The 12,795-nt window shown below is 41.0% G+C and overlaps 1 protein-coding gene across 1 annotated transcript in view; it reads left to right on the top strand.

Moving 5' to 3' along the window:
• The window catches only part of UBXN7 (UBX domain protein 7), an 84,599-nt gene that overhangs the window by 59,628 nt on the left and 12,176 nt on the right, over positions 1–12,795 (top strand). The window contains exons 6-10 of the mRNA XM_003806418.5: positions 723–869; positions 3,232–3,322; positions 4,423–4,550; positions 9,872–10,265; positions 10,637–10,716. Of these exons, the coding sequence (XP_003806466.2) occupies positions 723–869; positions 3,232–3,322; positions 4,423–4,550; positions 9,872–10,265; positions 10,637–10,716 (840 nt within the window). The remainder of the gene's footprint in view (positions 1–722; positions 870–3,231; positions 3,323–4,422; positions 4,551–9,871; positions 10,266–10,636; positions 10,717–12,795) is intronic.

The raw sequence follows: 12,795 nt of genomic DNA, 5'->3' as shown, positions 1-12,795 counted from the left end.
GCTCGTCTCAAAAAAAAAAAAATTGTTGATGGAGGTTGCAAGAGAATAAAATTATGTGACTTGTTGATCTTAAGTTTGTTGAATCCTTTTCAGGTAAAGATGTTTAAACATACATTAAAAATTCAGCCATTACCGGTCATGATGAGTCACACCTGTAATTCCAGCATTTTGGGAGGCCAAGGTGGACGGGTCATTTGAGGTCAGAAGTTCGAGACCAGCCTGGCCAACATGTTGATACCCCCTCTCTACTAAAAATACAAAAATCAGCCAGGCGTGTTGGGGCACGCCTTTAATCCCAACTACTTGGGAGGCTGCGGCGAGAGAATCACTTGAACTCAGGAGGTGGAGGTTGCAGTGAGCCGAGACTGCCCCACTGCACTCTAGCCTGGGCAATAGAGTTAGACTCTGTCTCAAAAAAAAAAAAAAAAAAAAAAAAAGAAAGAAAGAAAGAAAGGAAAGAAAGAATCAGCCATTATAACAAATAACTGGATAAAAGAGAAATGAGTTCATTTAAATTTGAGAAGTGCTTGAAATGGACAGTATAGCTATACATGCATATGCGAAGTAAATATATAGAATGTATAAATGCTGAAAACTCTAGATGTCATATCTGGCAAAAACTTAGTATTTTTAATGAAAGACAACAACCTCTGAACAACTACGGAAACATCTGTCACTAAATAGAAATTATTTCTAACAAATGTGTAACTTTACTCTTGCAGGCTAAAGAGTGTGGCCAGATGCAAAATAAGTGGCTGATGATAAACATTCAAAATGTTCAAGACTTTGCATGTCAGTGCCTCAACCGCGATGTGTGGAGCAACGAAGCTGTGAAGAATATTATCCGGGAACATTTCATTTTCTGGCAGGTGAGAAGGAGAGTTAATCAGAAGTTTTGTAGAATTTTACTTTTGTAGTGTGGGTTGTTGAGGGAAAGGAATTGGGTTATAATGAATTAAGACATTTAAAAAAAGGTAAAACCGGCTGGGGGCAGTAGCTCATGCCTATAATCCCAGCACTTTGGGAGGCTGAGGCCGGCGGATCACCTGAGGTCAGGAGTTTGAGACCAGCCTGGCCAACATGGTGAAACCCTGTCTCTCCTAAAAATACAAAAAATTAGCCAGGTGTGGCAGCGGGCACCTGTAATCCCAGCTACTCGGGAGGCTGAGGCAGGAGAATCACTTGAACCCGGGTAGCGGAGACTGCAGTGAGCCAAGATCACACCATTACACTCCAGCCTGAACAATAGAGCTAGACTCCGTCTCAAACAAAACAAAACAAACAAACTATACTGTTCAGTAGAAATATATTGTAAGCTGTACACATAATTTAAATTTTTCCAGTAGCCACATTTAAAAAGATTAATCAAAATAGATGAAATTAACTTTAATAATGTATTTGGTTAAATCAATATATCTATATAACTAATACAAAAATAATGAGATGATCTGCATTTATTTGGTGTTGAGTCTTCAAGATATGGTTTGTATTTTATACTTACACCCCTTCTCCATTTGGAGTAGCAAGATTTCAGGTGCTTCAGTAGCCACTTGTGGATAATGGTTGCTGTATTAGACAGTGCAGGTATAGAAGATCTTGAGATAATTGGAAGCATTTGGCTAAGACTTAGATTTTAGCTTGAGTTTGATACTTTTTAACTCTGTGTTCTTAGACATGTCACTTTAGTCTTCCCAGCTAATGAGATAAGGTTACAGACCTTGTATCATTTTTCCCCCACTGTGAGACAGGGTTTTGCTCTGTCACCCAGGCTGCAATGCAGTGGCATGAACATGGCTCAGCCTTGACCTCCTGGGCTCAAATGATCCTTCCACCTCAGTTTCTTGAGTAGTTGGGACCACAAACATGCACCACTATGCCCATATAATTTTTTTTTTTTTTTTTTTTGTAGAGATGGGGTCCTGCCATATTGCCCAGGCTCGTCTCGAACTCCTGGGCCCAAGCCATCTGCTTCCCTTGGCTTCCCAAAGTGCTGGGATTATAGGCATGAATCACCGTGCCAGCTCAATTTTTTCATTTTTTATTTTGTGAAAAGTTATAGAAAATAAAAACTTATGAAGGAGCTTAATTTTTTCCCCTACTGTAAGATATGCTATTAATGTTATTAATTTGCCTGTTTATATTTTACAGGCCCCTAAATTTAATGTAACTGTAATGGTAAAATTCCTTGTATTTTATTCAACAAATATTGATCGAGCAGCTCTTTGCTTAGCACTGTGCTGGACTCTTGAGCTTATAATCTTTTTTTCTTTCTTTCTTTTCTTTTCTTTTTTCTTTTTTTTTAAATAAATGGACAGGGTCTTGCTCTGTCACCCAGGCCGGAACACAGTGGTGCAGTCATAGCTCACTGCAGGCTCTAACCCCTATAGGCTCAAGGGATCTTCCCACCTCAGTCTCCTGAGTTGCTGGGACTATAGGTGCACACCATTAAACCTGGCTAATTTAAAAACAAACAAACAAACAAAAAAAAACAAAAAAACTTCTCGTGGAGATGCCCAGGCTGGTCTCAAACTCCTGGCCTCAAGCTGTCCTCTGCCTCTGCCCTACAAAGTGCTAGGGTTATAGGTGCGAGCCACCATGTGGAGCCATAATCTTTTTTTTTTTTTTTGAGACAAGTCTTGCATTGTCGCTGGGCAGGAGTGCAGTGGCACGATCTCAGCTCACCCGGGAGGGTTCAAGCGATTCCTCTGCTTCAGTCTCCCGAGTAGCTGGGACTACAAGCGCCTGTCACCAGGCCCGGCTAATTTTTGTATTTTAGTAGAGACAGGGTTTCACCATGTTGGCCAGGATGGTCTCAATCTCCTGATCTTGTGATCCACTCGCCTCGGCCTCCCAAAGTACTGGGATTACAGGCGTGAGCCACCATGCCTGGCCCATAATCTTAATATATTGTGATTTATTAAGATGTATATGGTTGAGAGTTATGAATGACATAGTTGACAGATAACTTGAGCAGGAAGAATAATACCTCATCTGAACTGGGAAAGGAGGAGGAATGGGTCAATATGTTTATGGTAAATTTCCAGAGAGTGCTGGAAGTGGGAAGTTGAAGGAGTTCAAACCAGATTCATTTTCTTTTTAGTGTAGGAGTGAGATCTTAATACATAGGCCGGAGGTATATTTGGAGAGCTAATTGATGTTGGTATATAAGAAGGTTATAGTTGGTTCTTTTCTTAGAGGCTGACTTTTTTTTTTATATCAATGATTTAACAGGTTTATCATGACAGTGAGGAAGGTCAGAGATACATACAGTTTTATAAGTTAGGGGATTTCCCCTATGTTTCCATATTGGACCCACGGACAGGTAAGATTTATATCAGCACGCAGCTTTTAACCTATTACTTGTCTTTCAGTTACCTAAATGATTGATCTTTAATATTTGACTGGATCTGTTTTCAGAATTGCAGTAATTTAGGTGAAGGTTTCGTTTTTTTCCCTTTATAATTATTTAAACGTCTATTGATGTATGTATTTAGGACATCTTTTTCTGGCAACATTGGGAGATGGTAGTATTTTATGTTTGTGCAGTTCTGTTCTTTTGAAGAATAACTGATATGTTCATCTTACCTTTTTTAAGGGATTTTTAAAAGTTTTTTTACCAGCTGGGCGTGGTGGCTCATGCCTGTAATCCCAGCACTTTGGGAGGCCGAGGTGGGCGGATCACGAGGTCAGGCGATCCAGACCATCCTGGCTAACACAGTGAAACCTCATCTCTACTAAAAATACAAAAAAAATTAGCCGGGCGTGGTGGCGGGCGCCTGTAGTCCCAGCTGCTTGGGAGGCTGAGGCAGGAGAATGGCCTGAACCCGGGAGGCGGAGGTTGCAGTGAGCCGAGATCGCGCCACTGCACTCCAGCCTGGGCAACAGAGTGAGACTCCGTCTCAAAAAAACAAAACAAGACAAAAGTTTTTTTTATCATTAAAATATTAAGATTGCCCAGATACTAGTTGTAATCCCACCCGAGAAGCAGAGGGTGGAGCTGGTTTCATTAATTGATGGTGTTTTATATAGATATTGCCTTGTCTGAATCTCTTCTTCCTAAATGGCAGTAAGTGATAGCAGCAGATAAGATAGTTGCCCTATCATTACGGGTGGGAATCTGTTAGGTGAGTATAATTGATGTGACTTCTAGGTTATGAAGACACTATGTAGCATAAGCTGGTGGAGAGGATATGTCTTTACAGTACACTTTAATTATGCATGTGCTGAAAGAGATAATGAGAATGTTCAGAAAGATTCTAGATATTACCTTTATAGATCCTGGTTTTTAATCTATGCATATGCTGAAAGAGATACTTAATGAGAGTGTTCAGAAGGATTCTAGGTATTATATTTATAGATCCTGGAGAATGTTCAGAAGGATTCTAGATATTATATTTATAGATCTTGGTTTTTAATCCTTAGGTCAGAAGCTAGTAGAATGGCACCAGTTAGATGTATCTTCTTTCTTGGACCAAGTGACGGGATTTCTGGGTGAACATGGACAACTGGATGGACTTTCTAGCAGTCCCCCCAAAAAATGTGCCCGTTCAGTAAGTATAATTAGGAGGTGGTGATGGGAAAATAAATGTAATTGGTCATAAGCATCTTATATAAAATGTTCGATGTTAAGATGGTAAAGATAATCTAACTAGTGGACAACTATCACTGTGGCTATAGCATCTTAGATATCCTCCTTATATTTTGATAATTTCCCACATGAGAGTTCCATCTTCTTGGTGAAATCATGATACTCATACTCCTGCCAGTCTGTCTTGCAGCTAGAGTGCAGGCAGATGCCCCAGGATCTGGATTTAGAAGGAAGCAATGTGAATAGGTTGGGCAGGAGGACTGACCTGGCAAGCCTAGTGGTAAAGGTGTCTACTTCCTGAGGGGCAGCTCTGGGAGGGCTTCTGATATCCAGGTCTAAATAGCAGTGAAAGTGGTTGGTTTTTTTGTGTGTTTTGTTTTTTGTTTTGGAGTGGGATCTTGCTGTTTTGCCCAGACTGTCCTAGAACTCCTGGGCTGAAGCAGGCTTCTCACCTCAACTGCCCGAGTAGCTAGGACTACAGGTACATGCCACCACAGCCGACTGGAAGTGGTGTTTTTTGTTTTTGCTGAAACAACTGTCGTGGTATAGTTGAGCATTTTTATTGGTTAATATAGCTTTAGGGCCTGGCTCTCTGGCCCTCCTAGAATTTACTTCTATACTTAATTTCTAGAATATACTATTACTAGGTAGACATGTTTGATAATTGGTATCAAGATTGGTTGCAAATAAGAGACTGAACTTGCAAAGATACAGCAATCTCACATTGGTTTTCATGGCTGTTTGGCTTTGATAGCAGTAGGGATAAAAATAGTTTTGTTTTGTTGGTTTTTTTTTTTTTTTCCTTTTTTTGAGCCAGAGTCTTGTTCTGTTGCTAGGGCTAGAGGGCAGTGGTGTGATCTTAGCTCACTGCAACCTTCGCCTCCTGGGTTCAAGCGATTCTCCTGCCTTGGCCTCCCAAGTAGCTGGGATTACAGACGTACACCACTGCATCTGGCTAATTTTTGTAGTTTTAGTAGAGATGGGGTTTCGCCTTGTTGGGCAGGCTGGTTTCAAACTGCTGACTTCAAGTGATCCGCCCTCCTCGGCCTCCCAAAGTGCTGGGATTACAGGCGTGAGCTAACGCGCCTGTCCTGTTTTTTTCTTTAGACAGGATCTTGTTCCATTTCTCAGGCTGCAGTGCAGTGGTGTGATCATGGCTCGCTACAGCCTCCACCTCTTGGGCTCAAGCGATCCTTCCACCTCAGCCTCCTAAGTAGCTGGGACCACAGATGTGCATCACCATGCCAGCTAAGCTGTTAAAGTTTTGTAGAGACAGAGGTCTCCATATGTTGTCTAGGCTGGTCTCAAACTGGCCTCAAGCAATCCTCCCGCCTCAGCCTCCCAAAATGTTGGGATTCTGGGTGTGAGCACCACACCCAGCAAAATTTTTATTGTATTGTATTGTATTTATTGTATTGTATTGTATTTTTTGAGATGTGGTCTCACACTGTTGCCCAGGCTGGACTGCGGTGGCATGATATTAACTCACTGTAGTCTTTGCAGCCTTGAGAGAACTTTAAAAAAAAAAAACAACTTGCTAGCCTTGAACTCCTGGGCTCAGTCGATCTTCTTGCCTCAGCCTCCTGAGTAGCTAGGACTACAGGTGTGCACCATCATGCCTGGCTAATTTTTTATTTTTTGTGGAGGCAGGGTCTCAATATGTTACTCAGCCTGATCTCAAACTCCTAAGCTCAAGCAATTCTCCTCCGTTGGCCTCCCAAAGTGCTGGGATTATAAGCATGAACCACCATACCATGCCCAGCCTAAAAATAGTTTTAGAAGATGTGAGGAACACTTCTTCAGTTATCACCTATAATAAAGTGCCTATTTAAGGAAAAGCCCTAAGGGATAGTATAGAAATCTTGTTGGCCAGGATGGTCTCGAACTCCTGGCCTCAAGCAGTTCTCCTGCTTGATTTATAGTTTTTTTGAGAGCATTTTGTTGTTGTTGTTTCCTTTCTTCCATGTAATGCTTTATAATGTCGTTTTCTGCTTTTGGTAGCATGTTAATGCTGACCTCACAATGAATTGAGAAGTATTTCTTCCTCTTCTGTTTTCTGCAGTAGTGTCTGTAGAATTGTTGTTATTTCTTCCTTAATGTTTGATGACATTTACCAGTGAAGCTACATGGGCCTAGAGTTTTTTTTTGGTGGAAAATTTTAAACTACAAATTCAATCTTATCGGTAGATACATGACTACTTGATATCTGTTTCTTCTTGGATAAGCTTTAGCAAGTTGTATCTTTCTAGGGATTTGTTCATTTTACTATATTGACAGAGTTCATTATAGTCCCTCGTGATGCCATGAATGACTGTAGAGATTGTAGTTGTTCCCTCTCTTAATTCTGTTTTTGGGAATTTGTGGCTTCCCTTTTTTCCCCCTGACAGTCTGGCCAGAGGCTTAGTAGTTTTATTGATCTTACGGAACCAGCTAGGGTGTGGCATGTGCCTATAGTCCCATCTGCTTGGCAGGAATATTGCTTGAGCCCAGGAGTTCAGGAATGTAGTGTGCTATGATCATACCTGTGAGTAGTCACTGCACTCCAGTCTTTGGGCAACAGTAAGACTCTGTCTCTTAAGAAACAAAAAACAAAACAAAACAAAAAACTGCTTTTGGGATTTTGGTGGGTTTTTTTTGTTTTTCTCTATTGTATTTGCTTTCTAGGTCATTTATTAATTTGTGTTTTCTTTGAGCTTAATTTTATTTTCTTTTCCTGGATGTATACTCTTTTTTTTTTTTTTTAAGGTGGGGAAGCTTAGGTCATTAATTTGATACCTTTCTCTCTTCTAATATAAGCATTTAATTCTATAATTTTTCGATAAGAATTGCTATTGCTCAATACTATTTTCTAGCTACAAGAGAAATTAGTAAAATGAATTTTTTAGTTGAACACGTTTTATAAACTTAAATAGGGTTATATAAGTAAGGAAATCAGAGGAGAATGAAATTCAATAGGAGCCTGACAGTGTCTGCCATGGCCACAATTTTAAAAATCGAGCTACATGCTATATGTGCAATGTCATTGCTATAAATTTACAATCCACCTAAGCCATTGCATGTCACATAGACACCTCTACTTGCTTTTTAGGGGTGGTAAGTTCGCCTGAAGTTTACTTTAAAATTTTCCTTTGGCCGGGTGTGGTGGTGTGTGCCTGTAATCCCAGCTACTTGGGAGGCTGAGGTGGGAGGATTGCTTGAGCCTGGCAGGTGGAGATAGTAGTGAGCTGAGATTGTGCCACTGCACTTCAGCCTGGGTGACAGAGTAGAACCTCTCTCAAAAAAAAAAAAACAACCAGCAAAAAAATGTTTTTCCCTTTAATTTTTTGCTACATGATTGCCTGATAGTAAAAGCCAAAATGTGGTTTCTTTAGTTTTTTATTAGCAACTCACACTTTTTTTTTTTTTTTTACCTATTTATTGTGGAAAATTTTAAGCATATTCAAAAGTTGAAGTAGTTTATTGAGCCTCTTTGTTAGCTAATTTCGGTAATTATCAACAGATGGCCAGTCTTCTTTCCTCTGTATCCCATCACATCTGAATTATTTTGAAGCAAATCTCAGAATTCATTGTTTCATTAATTAATACTCTGGCATATATATTTAAAAGATAAAGCCTTTTTTATTTTTAAAAATACTATCACAATGTCATTATTATACCCTTAAAAATGAGCAGTAATTCTGTAATATCCTGAAATATCCAGTGTTCAATTTTAGATTATCTTACGATTTTTTTCCTCTATAGTATGTTTGAGTCAGGAGCTAAGTAAGTTCCACTCAAACAACGTATTTTGTGATTCATTAAGTTTAGTAAAATCTGTGGCATTAGAACTTTACCAAGGGAAAAACTGTAGAAGTTTGCATTTCTCGTTATCATAATGAAAACCTTCATTGTAATTAATGGAATTACTAGTTGAAGAATGCAGTGGTGAACAAAGTTAACATTTGTCTCTATGTTTTAGTCATTTTAAAGAATGGTGTTTTGACTTTATAGTTAAAACTTTTAATTCTTGTCTTTCTCTAGGCAGGTAATAGATAAACTTTTCTTGATTTTGTTCATTTTGATTTTTTTTTTTTTTTTTGAGATGGAGTCTCGCTCTGTCACCAGGCTGGGGTGCAGTGGCGCAATCTCTGGCAACTTCTGCCTCCCGGGTTCAAGTGATTTTCCTGCCTCAGCCTCCTGAGTAGCTGCGACTACAGGCGCACACCACCATGCCCAGCTAATGTTTGCATTTTTAGTGGAGATGGGGTTTCGCCATGTTGGCCAGGCTGGTCTCGAACTCCTGACCTCAGGTGATCTGCCCGCCTCAAGCCTCCCAAAGTGCAGGTGTGAGCCACTGTGCCTGGCCTGTTTTGCTTTGTTATCATTTGTGTGTTCACTGGAGTAGCACTTTTAATTTCCTTCAAGAACTTTTCCTTGCATTCATAGCTTGGCTGTTTGGTGCAAGAGGCCTAGCTTTGTGTCTGTCTCAGCTTTCCACATGCCTTTCTCACTAAGCTTAATCATTTTTAGTAGAGGCGGGGTTTCACCATGTTGGCCAGGATGGTCTCGATCTTTTGACCTCTTGATCCACCCACCTGGGCCTCCCAAAGTGCTGGGATTACAGGCATGAGCCACCCGGCCTGGCCTTCATTTTGATACTTAAAAAAATGCGTATGCTCACTTGAATCCAGAAGTGCAAGACCAGCCTGGGGAACTTAGACCCTGTCTCTTAAAAAAAGAAAGAAAGAAAAAATATGTGTATATGTATGTATGTATGTATGTATGTATGTGCCAGGTGCGGTGGCTCACGCCTGTAATCCCAGCACTTTGGGAGGCCGAGGTCAGGAGTTTGAGACCAGCCTGGCCAACGTGGTGAAACTCCATCTCTATTAAAAATACAAAAAAATAAATAAATAAAAATTAGCTGGGCGTGGTGGCGGGCGCTTGTAATCCCAGCTACTTGGGAGGCTGAGGCAGGAGAATCGCTTGAACCTGGGAAGGCTGAGGTTGCAGTGAGCCGAGTTCGCGCCACTGCACTCCAGTCTGGGCAACAAGAGTGAGACTCCATCTCAAAAACAAAACAAAACAAAACAACAAAAACGTGTGTGTGTGTCTATACACACACATATACATATCTCCATTCCAATTTGGCTGTGTAAGACACAGTCCTTGCTCTTAAAGTAGAAGGGATACAGTCAGCAGAACATAATAATGAATGGCAAGCTATTATATTTCTTATGCCGTTTGACTTGTTTTTTGGTTTAACTTGTTCTTTTTCCTGTGTTTTATGACTCCATCTCACAGGAGAGCCTTATAGATGCAAGTGAAGACAGCCAGCTAGAAGCTGCCATCAGAGCCTCCTTACAAGAAACACATTTTGATTCAACACAGACAAAACAGGATAGCCGCTCAGATGAAGAATCTGAATCTGAACTTTTTTCTGGCAGTGAGGAGTTCATATCCGTTTGTGGCTCTGATGAAGAAGAAGAGGTAGAGAATCTTGCCAAGTCCAGAAAGTCTCCCCACAAAGATTTGGGGCATAGAAAAGAGGAGAATAGAAGGCCGCTGACTGAGCCACCAGTCAGAACTGATCCTGGAACAGCCACAAACCACCAAGGATTGCCAGCTGTGGATTCAGAGATACTGGAGATCCCACCTGAAAAAGCAGATGGAGTAGTGGAGGGGATAGATGTAAATGGTAAGTTACATTTAGACATACTTTACTTCACACTTAGATATTGGGGCCGGGCGTGGTGGATCACTGAGGTTAGGAGTTCCAAGACCAGCCTCGCCAACATGGCAAAACCCTGTCTCTACTAAAAATACAAAACTTAGCCAGGTGTGGTGGCACGTGCCTATAGTCCCAGCTACTTGGGAGGCTGCGGCAGGAGAGTGGCTTGAACCAGGGAGGCGGAGGTTGCAGTGAGCTGAGATCACGCCACTGCACTCCAGCAAAACACTTGAGTAATTGCTGAATGGCTGTATTTATTTACATATTTATTTAAACTAATATTCTGTCTTAAACTCCTGTATCCCGTTTTTTTTTTTTTTTTTAAACCCTTCCTTTAGGACCAAAAGCACAGCTGATGTTGCGGTATCCAGATGGAAAAAGGGAACAGATCACTCTTCCAGAGCAAGCTAAACTGCTAGTAAGTACAGGCTTGCTTTGGTTCAGTTCCGACCACTGCAATAAGACGAGTCCCAAATTGTTTGGTTTCCTGGTGCATATAAAAGTTATGTTTACATTATTCCATAGTCTATTAAGTGTGCAGTAGCTTTATATCTAAAAAAAAGCACATAACTTAATTTTAAAAAGCTTTTGCTAAAAAGTGCTAACGATCCCCTGAATCTTCAGTGAGTCATCTTTTTGTTGGTGGAGGGTCTTGATATTGATGGCTACTGATTGATCGGGGTGATGGGTACTGTGGCAGTTTCTGAAAATGTGACAGCAGTGAAGTTGCTGCATCAATTGCTTCCTTCGACAAAAAATTTCTCTGTAGCATGGGCTGCCGTTTGATAGTATTTTACCCACAGTAGAACTTCTTTCAAAACTGGAGTCAGTCTTCTCAGAATTTGCCGCAATTTTATCCACCAAGTTTATGCAATATTCTAAATCCTTTGTTGTCATTTCAACAGTGTTAAAAGCATCTTCAGCAGAAGTAGATTCCATCTCAAGAAATCACTTTCTTTGCTCATCCATAAGAAGCAACCCCCCTCCCTTTAATGTTTGATCATGAGATTGCAGCAATTCAGTCATATCGCCATCCTCCACTTCTAATTCTAGTTCTCTTGCAGTTTTTACCCCACTTGCAGTGACTTCCTCCAGTGAATTCTTAAACCCCTCAAAGTCATCCATGAGGGTTGGAATCAACCTCTTCCAAAACCCTGTTCATGTTGATATTTTGACTTCCTATGAGTTGTGAATGTTCTTAATGGTATTTAGACTGCTGAATCCTTTCCAGAAGGTTTTCAGTTTACTTTGCCCAGATTCATCAAAGGAATCTGTATTTATGCCCAGGCTGGTGTGCAGTGGTCGTAGCTCACTGTAACCTTGACTCCCCGCCCCGGCTCAAGTGATCCTCCTGCCTCACCCTCCTGAGTAGATCACCACACCCAATTAATTTTCTTTTTTGTAGAGACGGTTTCTTGCTGTGTTGCCAGGTCTTGTCTCAAACTCTTGGACTCAAGTAATCCTCTCACCGCAGCCTCCCAAAGTGTTGAGATTTGGCTCCATGCCTGGCCAAAATGTGTTTCTTAAATAAGATTTAAAAGTTGAAATGACTCCTTGATCCATGGGCTGCAGAATGGATGTTGGGTTAGCAGACTGGAAACAGCATTCATTTTTATTTGCATTTTCGTCAGAGCTCTTACGTGACTAGGTGCATTGTCAATGAGCAGTAATATGTTGAATCTTTTTTCTGAGCAGTAGGTCTGAACAGTGGGCTTAAAATATTTAGTAAGTTATGCTGTAAATTGATGTGCTGTCTTTCCAGGTTTTGTTGTTGCAGTTACAGAACACAGACAGAGTAGATTTAACATAATTTTTAAGGGACCTGGGATTTTGGAATGTTAAATGAGCATTGGCTTCAACTGGAAGTCACCAGCTGCATTACCCCCTAACAAGAAAGTCAGCCTGTTTGAACCTTTGAGTGCAGCCACTGACTTCTCTCTAGCTGTGAAGGTCCTTGATGGCATCTTCTTCCAATAGAAGGCTGTTTTGTCAAACTTAAATCTGTTATTTAGTGTCATTACCTTCATGAAGTGTCTTCACTACATCTTCTAGATAAGTTTCTGCACCTTCTGCATCAGCACTTGCTGCTTCACCTTGCACTTTGATGTTATGGAGATGGCTTCTTTCCTTCAACCTCATGAGCCAACCTCTGCCAGCTGCCAGCTTTTCTTGCGTAGCTTCCTTAACTCCCTTAGCCTTCATAGGATTGAAAAGAGTTAGAACCTTGCTTTGGATTAGGCTTTGGCTTAAGGGAATGTGTGACTGGTTTGAGTTTTCTGTACAGACCACTAAAACTTTCTCCTTTTCAGCAGCACAGCAGTAAGGCTGTTTTGCTTTCTTTCCTTTTTTTTTTTTGAGACAGAGTCTTGCTCTGTCACCCAGGCTAGAGTGCAATGGTGCGATCTCAGCTCACTGCAACCTCCGCCTCCCGGGTTCAAGCAGTTCTCCTTGCCTCAGCCTCCCGAGTAGCTGGGATTACAGGCGCCCACGACCACGC

This window comes from Pan paniscus, chromosome 2 (assembly GCF_029289425.2).
Source record: "Pan paniscus chromosome 2, NHGRI_mPanPan1-v2.0_pri, whole genome shotgun sequence".
Lineage (NCBI taxonomy): Eukaryota > Metazoa > Chordata > Mammalia > Primates > Hominidae > Pan > Pan paniscus.
This window is presented reverse-complemented; position numbering and strand designations above follow the sequence as displayed.